Source organism: Panulirus ornatus, chromosome 9, assembly GCF_036320965.1.
Source record: "Panulirus ornatus isolate Po-2019 chromosome 9, ASM3632096v1, whole genome shotgun sequence".
Taxonomy (NCBI): Eukaryota; Metazoa; Arthropoda; class Malacostraca; order Decapoda; family Palinuridae; genus Panulirus; species Panulirus ornatus.
Window position 1 is genome coordinate 1,592,015 of NC_092232.1, and position 23,732 is coordinate 1,615,746.

The window sequence follows — 23,732 nt, forward strand, 5'->3', positions numbered from 1 at the left end:
CGCGGGAGACAGCGACAAAGTATAAAAAAAAAAAAAAAAAAAAAAAAAAAAAAAAAAAAATATATATATATATATATATATATATATATATATATTCCTATGAGTCCACGGGGAAAATGAAACACGATAAGTTTCCAAGTGCACTTTCGTGTAATAATCACATCATCAGGGAAGACACAAGAGAGAAATATAACAGTCAGTTGATATACATCGAAGAGACGAAGCTAGGACGCCATTTGGTAAACATGCGATTGTCCAAGACAGACAAGGCGCTTTCATAAACTTATCATTTTACAAATTTTATCAACAATAAAATTATCTAATTTGTATAGACCATCAGTAATATTAAGATTATAATTCTTTGTGTATTTAATATTAGAAGATTCAATTACATTTCTCGTGGTTATAGAGTTATAGTTAATAACTGAAATGGCATTACTCCAGTCAGTACAATGATCATAGTTTTTAACGTGATTAAACAAGGCATTTGATTCTCATTCCGTTCTTATACTATATCTATGTTGCTGAAGTCTAACAGAAAGAACCGTACCAGTCTGCCCAACATAAAATTTATAACAATTTCCACATGGCACTTTATAGATGCATCCGGAGAATTTTCTGGTGAATTCCTGATTAAGATATTCCTAATAACCACATTGGCATCTCATCCTTGACGGAAAGCCATTCTTACTGGGAATCACTCACCTTCTTCCCTTCCTACGCGCACACGTTTCTTTGAAAAAAAAACTTGTCATTACATTCCGTAGTTTTCATTTACCCCATTTATTCGTAGCAGCTTCTGTGAGGCATTTCTGTCGACTCTATTACATGTTTTTTTTTTTTTCAGAAACATAAATGCTAATTACAATTTCCTTCTGAGTATTCCTCAAACAAATTCATTTATGCAAACACTGGCTGTCGCCATAATTCGTATTGTAATGTGATGTACATAGCACTTACTTAATCACTACCTTCCCACACACCCTAACATATATACTCTTTTCCACACCCACTCTGCCTTTGTAGAGGGACACCATACACATTCTTTCGATTATCAGGCACCGCATCTTAGGCTAAACAAAGTTGAATATCTTCAATAACTAGTCAACGATACTCTTATCCCTTTTCTCGAGAAACTCAAACAAAGTTTTATCCATTTTTCGACGTTATTTCTTCACAAAGTATAGCATTCTATTGTCTGTTCGCTAGTTATAATGTGCGTGTATTTGAGTCTGTGCGGCAGGAATGCGTGCGCTAGCTGATATGACTGCTCTCTCTGGGCTGTTCGCTGAGATGTCAATAAAACGATGGACACAGTCGAGTGGAGGAGAGTTTTGTGGCAAAAACAACCCTTTCCTGATAATTATGTTGGAGATTCCTTCCTGCGAGTCAGCAAAAAGCGTTAGTGAATTATCTGAATGAAATTCAAAAATATATACGTAAATTTTTTGTGTATAGGTACATTGTGTGTTATACTAGTAATTTCGTATCCACAAACTTGGGTCCATATCAAGTTTTGTCGTGCTAATTAAAAGGTTTACAGCAGTTAATGGTAAATGCCTACCCTCCATGCTTCAAAATACTTGAAAGCTGTACAGGGAACCTGATTTCATACTGGAATTGAGAAACTTTTTATGAGAGAATGAATTCCACATCTAATAACAATATTCCTCTCATGTCTATAGTATTTAGTGAACTCCATAAACTGGGAAGGGTTTCGAAAATCAGGGTAAAGTATCATGAACTTTGGAAATTTAACAGTTTAGCTATGCATCAAAACTAGCTTTTGATGTAAAGTAATTTTGTTTTACAGTGGTAGTATAGCATTGGGAAAATTGAACGAAAGTTATAGCACATGATTTGGGGCATTACAATTTATCTTGTAATATGAGATGAGGCAATAGTGCTGGGTATTTTGAATATCAAGGATAACGTATAGTTAACTGATGTAATGGTAGGTGAAGCATTTGTAAAAAAAAAAAAATCAGCTAAACTTACAAGAACTTTAGGCTCCTTATCAGCCAAAATTTATCTTGATTTTCAGTGTTCTTGGTAAAACATACCAGACAAACAGTTGATTGAGAGTAGCACCAACTGCCAACAAGTGTTAACAAACAGATGGCAGACCTGGTAGCCGTTCACATTATCACCCAACCTCCCCACAAGCAGCCATTCCACATGGTCCCCAGCAACACACCAAATTAGTGTTGGTATACTTTTGCCATAAATTTTGATTGTTAGGAAGGGTAGGTAAGATTTTCTTAGATTCTGATGATTTTGTAGGTGTTTACCCTGCTACTCCCATATTTTTCACAAGATTCATGACCCTCATCTTTATTACCTTATTCAGTACTTTAAGTTTTAATGCTTCATTTAACACTCAGCAGTTTTATTCTGTTCTTTAAACAGTAAACTTCCATCACAAAACAGAAACAACCCAGTATTTGCGGCTATTTTTGATGATAAGCATTTAAATGTTAATTCACCCAAAGCTTTAAGTAGTTTTAATGAAATAACAAGCAAGTACGTATAAGAGTTTTTACACTCGGGAAATACATTTCATGTATAGTAATGTTTACAAGCTTTCATTTGAAGCACTTAAACTGAACTGACATTGGCCTTGTATCACAGTGTGGTACACAGATTTTAATGTTCATCAACAAATTTAGTGTGATTATGTCACTCACTCATTGATCTAATGTTTAGGAGACTTGATGGTGAAATTTACAAGTTTGGGTCACAGCGACAAATTCCAGCAACAGTTTCCTTAGGCGAGGATGGGTGGTTAAATGATTTAGTAAACACCCAAAACATTTTTTGGCTGAAAGGAAGAGTGAAGTGAACTAATGTAACTGAAACTGCATATGCACGCAAAGCAACATAGATGCACAGCCCTTTCTGACATTTACAACACCTGATGGTGAAATTCACAAGAATTGGTCTCCCTGAATATACCTAACTACAGTCATGTGAGACAGTAGTGTGCAATAATTACATTTAGTTGTTTTTGTGACAAAGCTATATGCCCATATAACTACATGACAGCTAGAAAATGGATGAGCAAGTGTGGCCTTCCTTCGTATGTTCCTTGTGCTACCTCACTAAAGTGGGAAACGGTGATCGAGCATGAAAAACTACAAAACAAAACAGAAACTAACAGAAATTAGCTAACTATCTGGCTATTCCCATGTGGGGGAACAAGAAATATTTATATGCAGTAACTCTCCAAGCATTTTGTGTGCTTTTACTCTGCTAACTAAATCCTCCTCCCCTGTGCACTACAGTGAGAAAACTACATAATGGAGGGTAGTTGAGGAGTTTTGCTCTAAAAGTAGGCTTTGAGCGTGTGAAAAGCATGCTTTTAAGCCAGACCCCCTCACCTACCTTCATCCATTGCCCACCAATCCACCAATAAAGTTTGAAGGTGACTGATGTAACAACTTCATAGTGAAGCCAAAGTGGTGTGATGTCATAGGCAAAAAGATAGGATGAATAATTAAAAAGATTTTTCAGCAGTTCTTTAGGACATTATAATTATATTTTGGCATACATTTAACATGAGTAAGGCTTTATGTATCATGTGTTTGCCTGCATTTTTTACTAGATTAGACAGCTTTATTGGGAGAACTTCCCAGTGGAAGAAGGTGTTACTTCTAGCTCAGAAGCATGTTTAACATAATCACCGTTCTGAATTGTTTAAAGTGTTTATTCCACTGTGCTATAGATGGGTCAAGGGTAACCAGTGTTCAATGAATGTGGTTTTATTTCATCATTACTCTTGTTGAATTGCAACAAGACAGGTATAATTTTATTTATGGTGATACTGTACTTTTCTTTTTATGTTTACAGGTAGAGAGCTTTGTTTTTCTGAGGCATTGTATGGTGCAACATTTGTCACACAAGAAATATGCAGGTAAAGACAATGCCTTCTTTGTTTTTTAAGTTATGACGTTCTCATTGGTACTTTACAGCCTTAGGGCTAATAAGGAACAATGATATAGCTTGAACCTATTCAGTGATACATATAACTATTTCATCTTATGGACAGCTGTGTTTAGTTTATGTTCTTATTGCAGTTATATTTCTCCTTAGTAATACTTAAAAAGTCAAGCAATGCTATTTAGTTCAAAAAGTATTAACACCATTGAGATCGCAAGATAAGATTTTGAAATGATAATTTGATCATGTCATTTTGTTGTGTATATTCACATTACAGTTGTATTGGCTTGGTGGTGATTTTCTTCGGTATATCAGAGGGCAACCTGAATGCTTCAGTTGCCTTGATCTTAACAGCTACCATAGGCATCATTGGCTATGCAGTGACCAGAGCCCAGCTTGCTGCCTTTGGTAAGAAATTATTTCTCTATATTAAATTTTAAAGATTTTTTTGGTCAAGTAAAGTATTCTGCCTTTTTCATTACAGAAGCATAAGTTAGAAATGTCTCAAACAAAAGAAGCTCTTTTTACTTACTTTTCCATCATTGAGGGCCTTATGAACATCTAGAGAGACCAGTGTTCCATAAGGGGTTTAATCCTTTTGCAGTATCTGGGGTGAGGTGGGGAAAATTCATGGGAACTCCCCTGCCCACCTTTACCCACCACAAGTGAGTATAGAGCTGGAGGATGCTGCCACAGGGCCCTACAGCTAATCACTGACCATCCTTACCTATGACTACCACAAGTACTTTTTTAAGATGCAAATTGTAAATGCCTTCTTATTTTTTAGATTTCTTGATGTTTCCATATTCACAGCATAATAGCAACTTTTTCTGTTTTTTGTCTTCCAGCTGAAGTTCCTGGGTCTTTGGTTTTCATGTGAATTAGCATAAGATTTATACAGTTCCCATGCATATGTTTTTTGATAGAAGATTTTAGTGTCTTTTTTTAACTTTCTTCAAGAAAAGTTACATTCATCTGCCTCTGGTTTTTGAACTGGACCCCTGTCTTTCAGTAGGACTGCTAACCTATAGCTGACCCAGTGAGATATCTTCTCCTTTAGGGTAAGTCAGTTTTCATGAGTTTTTGTTACTAATTGAATCAATTTTGATTTCCAGTGTTTCCATTTTGTCTACTATTATAGAGCCTCGGTGAAATGTTTATCATAAGGCCTGTTAAGGAAGGAGTTGAGGATTTGCACTCAAGGTTTTCTTTCTTTTAATGACATTTATCAGGTATTTTTATAGAGTTGGAGGGGGATATGTCTATCACAACAGAGGGATTTATATCAAATGACTTATCTTTAATAACTTTATGCTTTTAAGTTCTCTTTTATATGGTGTATGCTAGTGTTAGTACTCAGGTTTGTTACTGCGCTTGTACTCTGTGAACAAGAATGTACCTTGGTTGTGCATCGGCCTTGGTCGACCCTCAGGACGAGTAGGTTTCTTAAGAGTTGTTGGCACTATTTCAGCTGGTAGATGAAGGTAATCATGGAGGTACTGGATTCTTCATTAGTCAGCCTCTGATAGCAATGGTGCCAGGCAAAGTTCTGTTTTACATAACCTTATGACTTTAGGCTCTGAAGGGGTTTGATGAGATGCAAGTAGGCATGAAGAGGCCCAGCTCAGCCACTATTACAATCCCCTTAAAGAGGTGCTCATAGATGGCCACTCTGTTCAATTTGGGCATCAACATCTTGGCTGGGATGCCACAAAGGGCTTCACCCTTTGACTGATTGGTAATAGTTTTTCCTTATGGCACTAGACATTTTTTATATACATAATTGCCGTTTCCCGCATCAGCGAGGTAGCACCAGGAAACAGACGAAGAATGCCCCATCCACTCTTATACATGTATATAAAGCTGAATACTCCAAGACCTTGTAAAGTAATTTTGGGACCTTTGATCTAGCAATGATCCCACTGATCTGCAGAGGGGGTAAAATTTCATAGCAGATACTGTCACACTTACTAATCATATACAGTCACCTTAAATGCAACATTGGCAGTGTTTACTCTGTCAAATTCAAGGCATGTAAATATATTTATGTAGGCCAGAAGATAAAACTATGATGGAGAGATGTTATTGGCAGCATCATTCAGTACACAGGGATGACCACAAAAATGGGATGGCTAAACATTGTAATGAAAATTATCACCCCATAGATCTTGAAAATCCCGTTATTTTATACCCCTTTGCTGATTATGCTACACGCAGCATCATTGAATCTGTCTTAATTGCTAATACTAAGAACTTTGTTTTGTCCTTAGGCTATTTTAAAGCCCATCCTAGCATTAACCAAATCATTATGAGAGAATTGACAAAATACAAAAGCATAAAAAGTTGTTCAGGTCACACCTAGCTACCCAGGTCAACCCCTACCATTTGACCCCCCTTAATCACTCTCCCTTCCAACAGTTATGGCCAGACAGAGCTGACAGTGCTTGTCTATAAAGATTAGCGTCAGATCTCGGGAATCAAGTGTGATGTTGGGATTTAGATAACTTTGTTAAGTACTGGCACCTGATGAGGTGGATTGTCTCCACAAAAATGTCATGCCACATGTATAGAAAAATTAAATCAAATGAAATTGTATGAAGTCACACTGAAGTGCAATTTCACCTTTATAATAATATTCATAATACTTGATCGCCGTTTCACACCTCATCAAGGTAGCGCCATGAAACAGGCAAAGAAAGAATGGCCCATCCACTCACATACACATACGTACACATAAATGCCCATATACACACATATACAGATATACTTACACATTTTTTTATTTATTTGTTATTCTTTGTCATTCTCCTGTGTTGGCAAGGGAGCGCAAGGAAACAAATGAAAGAAGGGCCCAACCCACCCACATACACATGTATATACATGAATGCCCACACACGCACATATGCATACCTATGCTTTTCAACGTATACATATACATATATACACATGTACATATTCATACATGCTGCCTTCATCCATTCCTGCTGCCACCCTGCCACACATGAAATGGCAACCCCCTCCCCCCGCATGCACACAAGGTAGTGCTAGGAAAGGACGACATTTGTTCACACTCAGTCTCTAGCTGTCATGTGTAATGCACCAACATACATATACATATGTACACATGTACATATTCATACTTGCTTGCCTTCATCCTTTCCTGGCACTACCCCGTCCCACAGGAAACAGAATTGCTACCTCTTGTTTCAGTGAGTTAGCGCTAGGAAAACAGACGAAAAAAGGCCTTATTCATTCTTACTCAATCTGTAGCTGCCTTGTGTAATGCACTTAAACCACACCTCCCTATCCACTTCCAGGCCCCACAGACCTTTCCATGGTATACCCCAGATGTTTCACTTGCCCTGGTTCAGTCCCTTGACAGCATGTTGACCCTAGTATACCACATTGTTCCAATTCACTCTATTCCTTGCATGCCTTTCACCCTCCTTTATGTTCAGGATTGCTCAAAATATTTTTCACTCCATCCTTCCACCTCCAATTTGGTCTCCTGCTTCTCCTTCTTCCCTCCACCTCTGACACATATATCCTCTTTGTCAGTCTTTCCTTTCTCATTCTCTCCATATGTCTAAACCATTTCAACACACCCTCTTCTGCTCTCTCAACCATACTCTTTTTATTTCCACACATCTCTCTAACCCTTTCACTTTTATCGACCAACCTCTAGGGGTGGATGAACAGCTGGGTTGATTATGGACCCACTGCCATAACCAGGATTCGTGCATATGCGCTTGACCTTGGGTGGCCCATGAATGTGTCACAGTCAGGAATGTTAACCACTACACCACCATGGCCATCCCCATGAAGGAGTTCCCAGAGGGAATGGGCATCAGAGGTATAGATTTGATAGATATCTGGATAGACCTTACAGCAATAACATAACACTCGTCCAGCCATGTTTGGCCTTAGAATCAAACTTGTGACTTTTTGCTTGTAAATCTTGTATCTGTCTACATCTTTATGCCTATTCCCTATAGGAACTCCCTCAATGGAGTGTCCATGGCAAAAGAGTCTCCATAACTGGTGAACTCCAGTGCTGCTGCTTAGCCTTTAATGCCTTACCCGTAACAACCCTCTGGCAAAGGATAGCTCCAGTGCAGTGTTTCCTGAGGCCTCTATCTAATGTTCCTGTCAACTGCTTCTACTTATAGATTGATAATGATAGTGATGTCATATATATTTAATGTCATAATTTGTATTTTTTATTTATATGTAATTACTCCAGGACTTCTGTCTAAGAAAGGGTCCTGCTGTTATGCAGGATCTCTTTCCAGAAGTTTCTGCAGCTCAAGGAAGTGCTACATTCAGTAGTAGGGACATGTGAAGTCTTTTGGAGTAAGGAGGTCTTTATTGAGGCTGAATTCCCAGTTATACAGCCTCACCAATTGTAACTTTTCACTCATGTGTTACCTTAAGTAGACAAATTCTCCTAAAGCCACATAACTTGTATATCTCAATAATCATACTATGTAATGTCAAATTTGTTTTCAGATATCAAAAGTGTTGATTATTTCAGAGAAAGATGATGTGAAGGTGGCATGTTTTTATGTCGTCTTGATTGCATGTGTGTCTCCTGTGGTCAAGAGCTTGACTGGCAGTGTTGCAACAGACTCCATTAATGCCAGCACCACCTTTCTCTTGTTACTCCGACTTATTGTTCATGACTATGGAACAACAGTTGCAATGTAAGTGATGTAATATCTTTTTCAAGTACTGTACTGATATGCAAGGCCAGAGTAGAGTTTCGCTTTTTTTGAGTTATAGTAAAAGCCACAATAGTTAAAAATTCAAGATATATGCTTATAGTAATTTTTTTTTTTTTTTTTTTTTTTATACTTTGTCGCTGTCTCCCGCGTTTGCGAGGTAGCGCAAGGAAACAGACGAAAGAAATGGCCCAACCCCCTCCCCCATACACATGTACATACACACGTCCACACACGCAAATATACATACCTACACAGCTTTCCATGGTTTACCCCAGACCCTTCACATGCCTTGATTCAATCCACTGACAGCACGTCAACCCCTGTATACCACATCGCTCCAATTCACTCTATTCCTTGCCCTCCTTTCACCCTCCTGCATGTTCAGGCCCCGATCACACAAAATCTTTTTCACTCCATCTTTCCACCTCCAATTTGGTCTCCCTCTTCTCCTCGTTCCCTCCACCTCCGACACATATATCCTCTTGGTCAATCTTTCCTCACTCATTCTCTCCATGTGCCCAAACCATTTCAAAACACCCTCTTCTGCTCTCTCAACCACGCTCTTTTTATTTCCACACATCTCTCTTACCCTTACGTTACTTACTCGATCAAACCACCTCACACCACACATTGTCCTCAAACATCTCATTTCCAGCACATCCATCCTCCTGCGCACAACTCTATCCATAGCCCACGCCTCGCAACCATACAACATTGTTGGAACCACTATTCCTTCAAACATACCCATTTTTGCTTTCCGAGATAATGTTCTCGACTTCCACACATTTTTCAAGGCTCCCAAAATTTTCGCCCCCTCCCCCACCCTATGATCCACTTCCGCTTCCATGGTTCCATCCGCTGACAGATCCACTCCCAGATATCTAAAACACTTCACTTCCTCCAGTTTTTCTCCATTCAAACTCACCTCCCAATTGACTTGACCCTCAACCCTACTGTACCTAATAACCTTGCTCTTATTCACATTTACTCTTAACTTTCTTCTTCCACACACTTTACCAAACTCAGTCACCAGCTTCTGCAGTTTCTCACATGAATCAGCCACCAGCGCTGTATCATCAGCGAACAACAACTGACTCACTTCCCAAGCTCTCTCATCCCCAACAGACTTCATACTTGCCCCTCTTTCCAGGACTCTTGCATTTACCTCCCTAACAACCCCATCCATAAACAAATTAAACAACCATGGAGACATCACACACCCCTGCCGCAAACCTACATTCACTGAGAACCAATCACTTTCCTCTCTTCCTACACGTACACATGCCTTACATCCTCGATAAAAACTTTTCACTGCTTCTAACAACTTGCCTCCCACACCATATATTCTTAATACCTTCCACAGAGCATCTCTATCAACTCTATCATATGCCTTCTCCAGATCCATAAATGCTACATACAAATCCATTTGCTTTTCTAAGTATTTCTCACATACATTCTTCAAAGCAAACACCTGATCCACACATCCTCTACCACTTCTGAAACCGCACTGCTCTTCCCCAATCTGATGCTCTGTACATGCCTTCACCCTCTCAATCAATACCCTCCCATATAATTTACCAGGAATACTCAACAAACTTATACCTCTGTAATTTGAGCACTCACTCTTATCCCCTTTGCCTTTGTACAATGGCACTATGCACGCATTCCGCCAATCCTCAGGCACCTCACCATGAGTCATACATACATTAAATAACCTTACCAACCAGTCAACAATACAGTCACCCCCTTTTTTAATAAATTCCACTGCAATACCATCCAAACCTGCTGCCTTGCCGGCTTTAATCTTCCGCAAAGCTTTTACTACCTCTTCTCTGTTTACCAAATCATTTTCCCAAACCCTCTCACTTTGCACACCACCTCGACCAAAACACCCTATATCTGCCACTCTGTCATCAGACACATTCAACAAACATTATAGTAATGTGCACTCATATATTTTGGACTCTGAGTTTTATCAGAATCAATTGATTCCTAGCGAATGTTGGTCTGTGTGATATCCCTATGGTTGTTTAATTTGTTAATGGATGGGGTAGTTAGTGAGGTAAATGCAAAAGTTTTGGAGAGAGGGGCGATAGTTAGTGAGGTAAATGCAAAAGTTTTGGAGAGAGGGGCGAGGATGCAGTCTGTTGGGCATGAGAGGTCCTGGAAAGTAAGTCAGTTGTTGTTCGCTGATAATACAGCTCTGGTGGCTGATTTGAGTGAGAGACTGCAGAAGTTGGTGACTGAGTTTGGAAAAGTGTGTGAAAGGAAAAAGTTGAGTGTAAATGTGAACAAGAGCAGGTTATTAGGTTCAGTAGGGTTGAGGGACAGGTTAATTTGGATGTAAGTTTGAATGGAGAGAAATTGGTGTAAGTGAAGTGTTTTGGATATCTGGGAGTGGACTTAGCAGCAAATGGAACCATGGAAGCAGAAGTGAGTCACAAGGTAGGCATGGGGGCGAAGTTTCTGGTAGCAATGAAGAATGTGTGGAAGGAGTGAACGTTATCTTGGAGAACAAAAATGGGTGTATTTGAAGGAATAGTAGTTCCAACAATATTATATGGTTGTGGGGCGTGGGCTATAGATAGAGTTGTACGAAGGAGGGTGGATGTCTTGGAAATGAAAAGTTTGAGGACAGTATGTGGTGTGAGTTGGTTTGATTAAGTAAGTAATGAAAAGGTAAGAGAGATAAGTGGAAATAAAAAAAGAGTGGTTAAGAGAGCAGAAAAGAGTGTGTTTAAATGGTTTGGACATATGGAGAGAATGAGTGAGGAAAGATTGACAAGAGGATATATGTGTCAGATGTGGAGGGAACAAGGAGAAGCAGGAGACCAAATTGAAAGTGGAAGGATGGATTGAAAAAGATTTTGAGTGATTGGGACCTGAACATACAGGAGGGTGAAAGGCGTGGAATGATGTGGTATACCAGGGTCGACATGCTGTCAGTGGATTGAACGGGGCATGTGAAGTGTCTGGGGTAAACCATGGAAAGGTCTGTGGGGCCTGGATGTGGAAAGGGAGATGTGGTTTCTGTGTATTACACATGACAGAGACTGAGTGTGAACAAAAGTGGCCTTTTTGTCTGTTCCTGGCACTGTCTCAGTGGAGGTGGGGGAATACTGTTTCGTGTGTAGCGGGATGGTGATGTGAATGGATGAAGGCAGCAAGTATGGATATGTACATGTGTATATATGTATATGTCTGTGTAGGTATATGTATGTATACTTTGAAATGTATATGTATGTATATGTGCGTGTGTGGGCGTTTCTGTATATACTTGTATATGAGGGTGGATTGGGCCATTACTCATCTGTTTCCTTGCGTTACCTTGCTAATGCGGGAGACTGCGGTTAAGTATGATAAAAGGAATTATATGAATATATGTGTGTATTTGAGTGGATGGGCCTTTCTTCGTCTGTTTCCTGGCACTACCTCACTGATGTGGCAAAGAGTGATGAAGTATAATGAAAATATATATATAACTGTACTTCTCAACACAAACAAATGGATACCATATTTGATAGATTTGTTTTCAGAATTGTTTCATGAATTGGTGTAAGATCTTCAGCTGTTTGTGTGATTCTTAATTGGAACATTTAAGGAAGATTTTCTAGTTATGTCACCTTGATTTGACTTTATCTTAATTGGAACATTTAAGGAAGGTTTTTTTACTTATGTCACCTTGATTTGACTTTATGAATAGATGACATGATTTAGACAGAAACATTGAGACTTCTTTGTAACAATTAGTATTGAAGCTTTTCATGTTTCTCTCCTTAGAGTCAACCCTACTGTTTCACACAATGTGGGAGTGTTTGCTTCAGTCTGTTTGGCATCCAGACTGGATAGTGACCTTGATGTTTTCACCTTGATAACAGTGGCAGTAGCACTCTTTGCTCTCTTCCCTAGCTTAAGGAGATACTGTTCAGTAAGTAATGGCTAAACTGTTACTCTTCTAAAGAATCACACCAGCACGTTTCAGTTTCTACACTTATCAACATATGTATGAATTCAGTTATATATCTTTCACTAATACATTCCTCCACTGCAACCATTTGTATCATCAGATCATACTTCAAATCATTTCATTTTCTTTTTTTTGTGTGTGTATTGAAATCTGCAGTCATGGCCAAAAGTCTACATCAAGGTAGGGCCTTAATTGAAACGTAGAGGGAATTATGAAATGGAAAAAGAAAAGACAAGTGAAAGTATTTATAAATTTTTGAGAAAGTGAGAGACCTATCTTTTGAAATGTGCTCGGTCATAGTTATTGGGAAAGACTTGAGAAGGTAGGGAGTTCCTAAGCTTTGATGTATAGGGAAAGAAGCAAGTATCAAAACGGCACACCCTTGAATTGTCAATGGCCTCACAATAATCATGTGATGCAGCAGCTCACCAAGTATTGCATGGTCTACCTAGTGGTGGGGGGCATACAAGCAGCCAGCTCTTGGGAGCAAAAGTTTGTAGATTGTAAAGTTCTTAGCTTTTCAGTTAAGCAGGGAATTCAGAATGATACCTTTTAGAGAGAGCATAGCAACACAGGTTGATTTGATAGCACCATAACCAGATTAGTGCTTTCTTATCTTGAGGATTTTCTGATAGCAAATTTAAAACAAGTATTTGTCAGGCTAATCTCTTATTCATGGATTTTATCAGAAAGTAGGAATTATCTTAGATATGGCAACATCTCCAATTGGCTAAGGATAATTCAATGCTCATGAAAAGGTCTGCTTTGTCTTCCAGCAGACAAAGCTCTTAACTTAGCAGTAGCATGAAGACCATAGCTTGCAATGCTCACCTTTTATTACTTCTTTTGGATTCATGAAATCAGAATACATGTTCAGCTGAGGTAGGTTTATAGACAACAGGCTTGAGTAGCCAGTTGTCTTAGATGTGTAGATGCATTCCCTGAAACTAGTGTTTAACACAGAAGTGACTACTACTCGACAAAATCAGAGGCAACATGGTGATTCTCATATTCTTGCTAAGTCAGTACTTATCCTACATGTACTCTTACAACTTTTCAAAGAAATAGAGGAGGTCATTTTAAATCTAGCAACAAGAAAAGTGTACCTCCTGTGCTTCAAAAAATAATTGTGGAGTGCTGTAGAGCATGTTTGAAAGTGGGCACAGAGCAAATATATTTTTTTTTATTGAGCCTCAAGATCAAGTTCATTTATTGTTGTAAGTCTTAGGAAATGGAATAGGTAGGTTATGATTTGAATGCTAACATGAGTTGTGACCTTTCTGATATATTTTAGACAATCAGTAAACTGATGTAATTATTTAGATTTAATGTTTCTGCGTAATTATATTTTGTAAATAGACTTCCCACTTAGACATATATATAGTAAACCAAGCCAGCCAGTTTGTATTATATAATTCTATTCTGTAATTGATTTCACAAATTTACTAAACATTCTTGTTTGTAATGACAGAAAAACTATTTTTCTGTAGTTTTGCTCTTTCTGTGTTTCTGAAGAAGTTTTGCCAGTGTTATATACAGATGAAAGAATTAGCAACAAAAACAATATTAGGCCCAAAGAAGACAGTGATTTTTCTGTAGTTGAACAAATAACATTTTTAAAATTCTTTTTTATTGTTATACTTGATCGCTGTTTCCTGCATCAGCAAGGTGGCTCCAAGAAACAGATAAAGAATGACCCATCCACTGATATACACATATACATACATAAATGCCCATATGCATTCATATACACACCTACAATTCATATCAACATATACACATATACATAAACAGACATATACATATATACACATGTACATATTTATACTTGCTTGCCTTCAATCCATTCCCAGTGCCACCCCGCCTCACAGGAAACAGCATCACAGCCCCCTGCTTCAGCGAGGTAGTGACAGGAAAACAGACAAAAAAGGCCACATCCATTCATACTCAGTCTCTAGCTGTCATGTGTAATGTACCAAAACTACATCTCCCCATCCACATCCAGGCCCCACTGACCTTTCCATGGTTTACCCTAGACATTTCACACGCCCTGGTTCAGTCCATTGACAGCACATCGACCCTTATATACTACATCGTTCCAGTGCACTCTATTCCTTGCACACCTCTCGCCTTTCTTTATGTTCAGGCCCCGATCACTCAAAATCTTTTTCATTCCATCCTTCCACCTCCAATTTGGTCTCCCACTTCTTGTTCCCTTTACCTCTGACACACATATCCTCTTTGTCAACCTTTTCTCACTCATTCTCTCCATGTATCCTGACCATTCCAACACATCCTCTTGATTTAATTCTGTGAATCATGTATTGTTTGAATGACTTGGAAGCACCTGTAAGAACTGTTAGTGAGTTTTCTTGTAAGTGTTAGAGAAATTTTGTTGAACAAGTTTTGTAAATTAATATTAAAAGGTACATTATTTATGCCCTTTTATGTGAAATTAGTGTAGCTTAAAAGATCTTTGTGATATATGGAGGGACTACCTCAATTTATTGTATTAATGGTAAATCTTATTCTAGTGCTAATTAGGATGCTACTTTGATTTTATGTATTCATCAGAGTATATGAGGTATGGGAGTATTTATGGAAACAAATTGGAGATAAAAGGACAGAGAATGGAAATACATGTACATGGATGTAAAGGACATTAGTATGGGGTCTGGAATTGAGTAAGACCAATAATGAAAGAGAACATTCTATGTGGCTCATTTTGTATAGGCTATCTTTTGGATGTAAGACAGCTAATCTTATGTTAGTAAATTGATAGATGGGCAGAGTGATGAATTTGTATCATTAACCTTGCATTTATAATTCATTTCTTTTAGATAACTGCAAAAATATTAGAAAGTAAAGAAATTCAAAAACAGACTTTTATAGAAGATATGCTATTGCTGTGGTGATCTGAATTCAAGTTCTTTAGGTGAAAGCAACTCTTTGCAATAAATGTTTACTTTTGAGATCATTTTTATTTTTCAGATGCACCTTGGGAGAGGCTGGGATATAATAACAACAGCATTGGTTGTGTTGATAACGGCCACAGGAATTCTTCACTATGCTTCACATTTGCTGCTAGTCTTTCTCTTAGCTCTGTTCATCTGTAATTTCATCATACCAGCCCTTTTCATCTTCCTCCAGAGTTATAAACAGTAAGTTCCCTATTATTTGCATATGATGAAGAGTATTTGCTGGGAGGTTAAATGGTATTGGTGTTTGGTAGAGAGTATTAACTGAGGGAGGTTATAAGATATGTGTATATAGTGGACAGTCTTTATTGGGAAAGGCTGCAAGGAAATATATAGCAGTGTAGATTTTTCCTGAAATAAAGAAATCTTTGAAAAAATTCATTTGCTATATCTATATTATATGACCTAAAGACCCCTTTTATAGAACTCCATCATTGAAACTGCACTGCAATCAGCAGCAGAGAAATGATGGGCTTCTTTGGAATGAAAAGTTCATCATTAAGATTGTACTCTTTTTCATCTGATGACAGTGATACAACCTCGCTAATTATGACTTTTCACTTGCAGTGTAGCCTCATGCCATGAGAGTCCTGTAACATCTAGTTTGATATTTATTTATTTATTGTTTTATTTATAATTGCCCCAAGACCTCTTTCTTAGAAAGAGTCTTGGTGTTACCCAGAACCTCTTTCTAAAGTCTGTAGCCCAAGGCTGCACCACTTACACAAGACTGTACTTTTAATGATGCAGCTATGCCAAAGTTGATGTTTCACTTATGTGTTTATGTATATATAGATATGAATATATGTATTATTATTATACTTAATCGCTGCTTCCTGCATCAGTGAGGTAGCACCAGGAAACAGACGAAGAATGGCCCATCCATTAATATACACATATATGAAATACACACCCATACACACACATATATATACATAAACATATCGAGATATACACACATATATACATTTACATACATATACAGACATACACATATATACACATGTACATATTCATACTTGCTTGCCTTCTTTCATTTCCAGCGCTACTCCACCCCACAGGAAACAGCATCGCTACCCCCTGCTTCAGCGAGGTAGCACCAGTAAAACAGACAAAAAGGCCACATTTGTTCATACTCAGTCTCTAGCTGTCATATGTAATGCACTGAAACCACAGCTCCCTACCCACATCCAGGCCCCACAGACCTTTCCATGGTTTACCTCAGACGTTTCATATGCTCTGGTTCAGTTCATTGACAGCACGTTGACCCCGGTATACCACATCATTCCGGTTCACTCTATTCTTTGCATGCCTCTCACCTTCCTGACTGTTCAGGCCCTGATTGCTCAAAATCATTTTCACTCCATCCTTCCACCTCCAATTTGGTCTCCCGCTTCTCCTTGTTCCCTTTCCTCTGAGACATATATCCTCTTTGTAAATCTTTCCTCACTCCTCTCCATATGCCCAAACCATTTGAACACACCCTTCTCTGCTCTCTCAGCTACTCCCTTTTTATTTTCACACATCCCTCTTTCCCTTATATTACTGACTCGATCAAACCCCCTCAAACCACATATTGTCCCCAAACATTTCATTTTCAACACATCCACCCTCCTCTGCACAGCCTTATCTACAGCCCATGCCTTGCAGCCATATAACATTGTTAGAATTAATATTCCTTCAAACATACCCACCCTCTGAGATATCGTTCTCTACCTCCACACATTCTTCATTGCTTCCAGAACCTTCGCCCCCTCCCCCACCCTTTGACTCACTCCTGCTTCCATGGTTCCATTCACTGCTAAGTTCACTCCCAGATGTCAAAAACACTTCACTTCCTCCAATTTTTCTCAATTCAGATTTACATCCCAATTTACTTGTCCCTCTACCCTACAGAACCTAGTAACCTTGCTCTTATTCATATTTGATCTCAAGTTTCTCCTTTCACACACTTTTCCAAACTTAGTCACCAACTTCTGCAGTTTCTCGCTTGAATCAGCCACCAGAGCTGTATCAACAGCAAACAGCAACTGACTCCCTTCCCAGGCCCTTTCATCCCCATCAGACTGCATACTTGCCCCTCTCTCCAAAACTCTTACATTTACATCCCTAACTACCCTATCCATAAAGAAATTAAACAACCATCGGGACATCACACACCCTTGCCGCAGACCAACCTTCACTGGGAACCATTCACTCTCCTCTCATCCTACTCGTATACATGCTTTAAATCCTTTATAAAAACGTTTCACTGCTTCTAGCAGCTTACCTCCCACACCATATACTCTTAAGTCCTTCCACAGGATTCTGTACCACCATAAACAAATTCACTCCAAACAAACATAATCTAGCTCTCTTATTCCACATTCTCAGATTTTTCCTGTCATATAGATGGAAGATGGAAACACAATTCTGATTCTGTTGCACTAGCCTCCCAGTTGTTTAGCATATCTGTACACTGCACCTCAGTACTTACATAGATATACCAGTGATTTTTACCATGTTGTAGTGTTGTACCTAGGCACTGTGCAGTTTTGTAGATTATTAGGTATGATTAAGATTGAAATAAAAACTGTCATCAAATCATCAGTTGCTTATCTGCTGTTCACAGAAATATATATGGACCATGGGATGAGGCGCAGATTGAAAACAGATGAAAGATGATTGTACCACCAAGAGGACAAACTCCACCTAATGCCTATGAGTTCAGACTGTCTTTAAGTATCTTTCTCACCAAAATGTTTTTGATGGATTTTTAAGTATCTCTGTCCAAAATGTGTTTGATAAATTTTATAAAACACATTTCTCAAAGCCAAAACCCGTTTTGAAAACATTGTATAATTTTGTGTGCATATTTTGTCATAGAAGGTGTGTGCATCAGGTATCTGCTCTGAAGAATGTGTACAAAATGCTTAGAGGGATAGAAGGATTTATATATGGCATTTATGGATCTAAAAAAAGCATATGATAGGATTGATGGTGATGCTTTGTGAAAAGTGTTACAATAGCATGGTGTGGGAAGTTTTTATCAAGGGAGTAAGGCATGCATGTGAGTAGGTAGAGAGGAGGATGAATGATTTTGGGTGAAGGTATGTCTGCTGTGGTGATGTGTGATGTCATCATGACTGTTCAGTCTGTTTAGGGATAAGATGATGAGGGAAGTCAAAGCAAGGATTTTGGGGACAGTGGCAATTCTGTAGTCTGGTAAGGGTGGGGATGCTTGAGAGATGAGTGCTGAAGTGGTTTGAACACATGAAATAAGTAAGGAGGGGTTGAGAAAAATTATTTATGTGTCAGGAGTTGAAGGGACAAAGAGAAGGGGAAGACCAAACTGTAGACGGAAGGATTGAGTGAAAAGAGGGTCTGAGTGTTTAGGGCATAAACTTGCAGGATGTGGATAAAGTGAATTGGAACACTGTAGTAAACGGGGAATGACTTGTTGTCAGTGGATTGATCCAGGGCTTATGAAGTGGTCATGGGAAAACACATAAAGGTCTGTGGAGCCTGGTTTTAGATAGAGGGCTGTAGTTTCAGTACATTGCACATAACAACTAGAGAATGATTGTGAGCAAATGAGTACATTTCTTCATCTGTGTCTGGTGCTACCTAAGTGATGCAAGAAATAGTGAACAAGTTTGAAAGAAAAATTAATTTAATATCCAAACAAAGAGCATTACATTAAGTGTCTCTCACTATCAAGACATGTTAATCAAGATGTGAGATAACTCCTTTATCAAAAATCTTTTCATCTTTTTCCTTTATTGCCATAGCTGTAGCCCTTTGTTTGTTTGAGAAATGCCGATATCCTTCAGGAAAAAGATTGTATTAAAATGAATTACTTTTTCTGTGATTTCATTTTTTACCTTTCTACATGCTATGTGTGATTTCCATTTCATATTGTTTTCTTTTCAGAACCATGAAAACTCCTTTTGAATGCTCAGATGATTTAGAATTCATTACTGTTAACCCTCTAGCTCTGATGAAAATCCCAAAAGATCTAGAAAGTATAATTGCCTCCAGAAAATACACCTTGGGGTTAGAGGAGTGAGAATACTGCACCACACACTTAGACATAGGAGGTGACAAAGGATGGCTGGAAATTCTTGAATTTCTCATCTCTTTCAAAAAGTAAGAATAGATGGAGCGAAGTTAGGAATTCATTTTAAAGTTCATTCATCTGATTATGACATTACCTCAAGGAGGTGAGAAATGCTGTCAGGTGTGAAAAGAAAATGTTAGTGGAGATGACAACACTTAAATGAAGTGGTTGCAGTGCATGCAAGGAAGTTTCCCCATATTGCCAGCAGTGTGGCATCTATGGTCTCTGAAGTATCTACCACTGCTTGAATCTTACTCTGACTCATGGATTAGGTCCTCTTCATGTAACTCAGTCTCATCACATATATTTATTTATTTATTTATTTTGCTTTGTCGCTGTCTCCCGCATTAGCGAGGTAGCACAAGGAAACAGACGAAAGAGTGGCCCAACCCAACCACATACACATGTATATACATACACATCCACACACACAATATTATTTTTTTTTTTTTTTTTTTTTGCTTTGTCGCTGTCTCCCGCGTTTGCGAGGTAGCGCAAGGAAACAGACGAAAGAAATGGCCCAACCCACCCCCATACACATGTATATACATACGTCCACACGCGCAAATATACATACCTACACAGCTTTCCATGCTTTACCCCAGACGCTTCACCTGCCTTGATTCAATCCACTGACAGCACGTCAACCCCGGTATACCACATCGCTCCAATTCACTATATTCCTTGCCCTCCTTTCACCCTCCTGCATGTTCAGGCCCCGATCACACAAAATCTTTTTCACTCCATCTTTCCACCTCCAATTTGGTCTCCCTCTTCTCCTCGTTCCCTCCACCTCCGACACATATATCCTCTTGGTCAATCTTTCCTCACTCATTCTCTCCATGTGACCAAACCATTTCAAAACACCCTCTTCTGCTCTCTCAACCACGCTCTTTTTATTTCCACACATCTCTCTTACCCTTACGTTACTTACTCGATCAAACCACCTCACACCACACATTGTCCTCAAACTTCTCATTTCCAGCACATCCATCCTCCTGCGCACAACTCTATCCATAGTCCACGCCTCGCAACCATACAACATTGTTGGAACCACTATTCCTTCAAACATACCCATTTTTGCTTTCCGAGATAATGTTCTCGACTTCCACACATTCTTCAAGGCTCCCAGAATTTTCGCCCCCTCCCCCACCCTATGATCCACTTCCGCTTCCATGGTTCCATCCGCTGCCAGATCCACTCCCAGATATCTAAAACACTTCACTTCCTCCAGTTTTTCTCAATTCAAACTCACCTCCCAATTGACTTGACCCTCAACCCTACTGTACCTAATAACCTTGCTTTTATTCACATTTACTCTTAACTTTCTTCTTTCACACACTTTACCAAACTCAGTCACCAGCTTCTGTAGTTTCTCACATGAATCAGCCACCAGCGCTGTATCATCAGCGAACAACAACTGACTCACTTCCCAAGCTCTCTCATCCCCAACAGACTTCATACTTGCCCCTCTTTCCAAAACTCTTGCATTCACCTCCCTAACAACCCCATCCATAAACAAATTAAACAACCATGGAGACATCACACACCCCTGCCGCAAACTTACATTCACTGAGAACCAATCACTTTCCTCTCTTCCTACACGTACACATGCCTTACATCCTCGATAAAAACTTTTCACTGCTTCTAACAACTTGCCTCCCACACCATATATTCTTAATACCTTCCACAGAGCATCTCTATCAACTCTATCATATGCCTTCTCCAGATCCATAAATGCTACATACAAATCCATTTGCTTTTCTAAGTATTTCTCACATACATTCTTCAAAGCAAACACCTGATCCACACATCCTCTACCACTTCTGAAACCACACTGCTCTTCCCCAGTCTGATGCTCTGTACATGCCTTCACCCTCTCAATCAATACCCTCCCATATAATTTGCCAGGAATACTCAACAAACTTATACCTCTGTAATTTGAGCACTCACTCTTATCCCCTTTGCCTTTGTACAATGACACTATGCACGCATTCCGCCAATCCTCAGGCACCTCACCATGAGTCATACATACATTAAATAACCTTACCAACCAGTCAACAATACAGTCACCCCCTTTTTTAATAAATTCCACTGCAATACCATCCAAACCTGCTGCCTTGCCGGCTTTCATCTTCCGCAAAGCTTTTACTACCTCTTCTCTGTTTACCAAATCATTTTCCCTAACCCTCGCACTTTGCACACCACCTCGACCAAAACACCCTATATCTGCCACTCTATCATCAAACACATTCAACAAACCTTCAAAATACTCACTCCATCTCCTTCTCACATCACCACTACTTGTTATCACCTCCCATTTGCGCCCTTCACTGAAGTTCCCATTTGCTCCCTTGTCTTATGCACTTTATTTACCTCCTTCCAGAACATCTTTTTATTCTCCCTAAAATTTAATGGTACTCTCTCACCCCAACTCTCATTTGCCCTTTTTTTTCACCTCTTGCACCTTTCTCTTGACCTCCTGTCTCTTTCTTTTATACGTCTCCCACTCAATTGCATTTTTTCCCTGCAAAAATCGTCCAAATGCCTCTCTCTTCTCTTTCACTAATACTCTTACTTCTTCATCCCACCACTCATCACATATATTGTTAAGAAATTCCTCATACCTCTCTAGAAATAGTAATCTTCCTTAAGTTCAGGCCATATGTCTACTATCCTTTGTGTAAAATGAGAGACTGACATGAAAGAGAACCTTTCAGCTCCCCAATTTAAGTTACTGGTTATATGTGGTAAGTAATAAACCAAAAATGAAAACCATCTGCATTTGAATTAGCACAGAAACTTTAAGGATGTATATCAACATTGTTCACATGTAGGTGATCCCTGTGGTGGATATTGATCAGTACCAATCTCAGCCAAAAGGTTGATGTCTTGATTTTTTTTTCATTTTCACTAATAAAACAATAGGGCAAAGTGTAAAGTTGCTAAATCTTACAAAGAGTACACTAAAAAAAACTGACTGAGGATGATGAGAGAGGTGCCTGTTGTTACATTTTGAGAGGGGAATTTATGTGGAGGGGAAAGGTCATGATTTTTCATTTATATATAGGTAGTGGAATGATCATTGTAAGATGTTTATTGCATATATGTTTGATCAAAGCGAAATTTCATCTCTTTTAAGTGAATAATGAGGAAACTTTATGAAAGGTAGAGAGTATTTAGATCATGCATTTACACTTAGGTTCAGTAGTGTCAGATCTTGAGCCTACATTCCAACTGTGGCCCACAAGCCTGATGTACCATGTGGCCCTAGGGTGCAGCAGACCCTCCAGTGTTTGGTTCTTGTTGTGTTGAATTCCCTTTGTTTTAGGTGATTAGCATTTGTATCCTATGGGAAGAAGTAGCTGGATGTCAGAACTCCTCAACTAAAATTACCATAGATTATCCAACATACATGACTATCTGAATTAGTAATGTTAACTGTGAGAACTGAAAGGTATCTATAATTAGTATCAAATGCAAGCAAATCAGGTGGATCTTTAAAATTCACTCAGTATTCAGTTTCATAACTGTTCATTTGATAGTACTGAGAATACTGAAACAGCTAAATTTTGTAACACATAATAGAAAATATTTCAAAACAGTAAAGAGGTGTCACCTTGAGAGCAGATAAAGATTCTCAAGAAAAAACGACGACCATACGCGCTGGAATCTTGTGGAAGAAATCAACAGCAGAATAGGAAAGGTCCCTCACTCCACGAGATAGTATTCCTACGTTTCTACAACTGTTAATGGTTACAAGGACATATTCTATCTTAAGTTTTTCACATGCAAACGTTTTTGGGAGATCTCCATGAGTCTACCATAGAACCCACTAAGACATCATAGAAAATATAAATCATGATTAATCAGAAAAAACGCAATTCTTTGCTGAAGTTAAAGGAAATCTATTGAAACTACGTCAAGCATCGAAAACTACCGAAGACCAATTATTTATTCAGGGGTTAATGATATTAGAAATCTCTGAAGATATGATTTTAGTGAGGATCGATATGGATAAAGGC

The 23,732-nt window shown here is 38.7% G+C and overlaps 1 protein-coding gene across 1 annotated transcript; it reads left to right on the forward strand.

Annotated features, from left to right (window-relative positions):
- Nucleotides 1–1,260: 1,260 nt before the first annotated feature.
- On the forward strand, nucleotides 1,261–19,451 carry PIG-C (phosphatidylinositol glycan anchor biosynthesis class C). The gene is made up of 7 exons (XM_071664488.1): nucleotides 1,261–1,401; nucleotides 3,850–3,913; nucleotides 4,217–4,347; nucleotides 8,474–8,642; nucleotides 12,444–12,591; nucleotides 15,622–15,791; nucleotides 18,220–19,451. Exons 1-7 carry the CDS (start codon nucleotides 1,308–1,310, stop codon nucleotides 18,263–18,265), a joined length of 822 nt encoding a protein of 273 aa, XP_071520589.1. The 5' UTR covers nucleotides 1,261–1,307; the 3' UTR covers nucleotides 18,266–19,451.
- The last annotated feature ends 4,281 nt before the right edge of the window (nucleotides 19,452–23,732 follow it).

Bases quoted from the DNA above. Each gene is read 5' to 3' on its own strand.
- PIG-C (XM_071664488.1), top strand. From the start codon at position 1,308: ATGGACACAGTCGAGTGGAGGAGAGTTTTGTGGCAAAAACAACCCTTT. The intron at 1,402-3,849 runs GTTAGTGAATTA...TTATGTTTACAG, and splicing joins CCTGCGAGTCAGCAAAAAGC to GTAGAGAGCTTTGTTTTTCT. The intron at 8,643-12,443 runs GTAAGTGATGTA...TTCTCTCCTTAG, and splicing joins TATGGAACAACAGTTGCAAT to AGTCAACCCTACTGTTTCAC.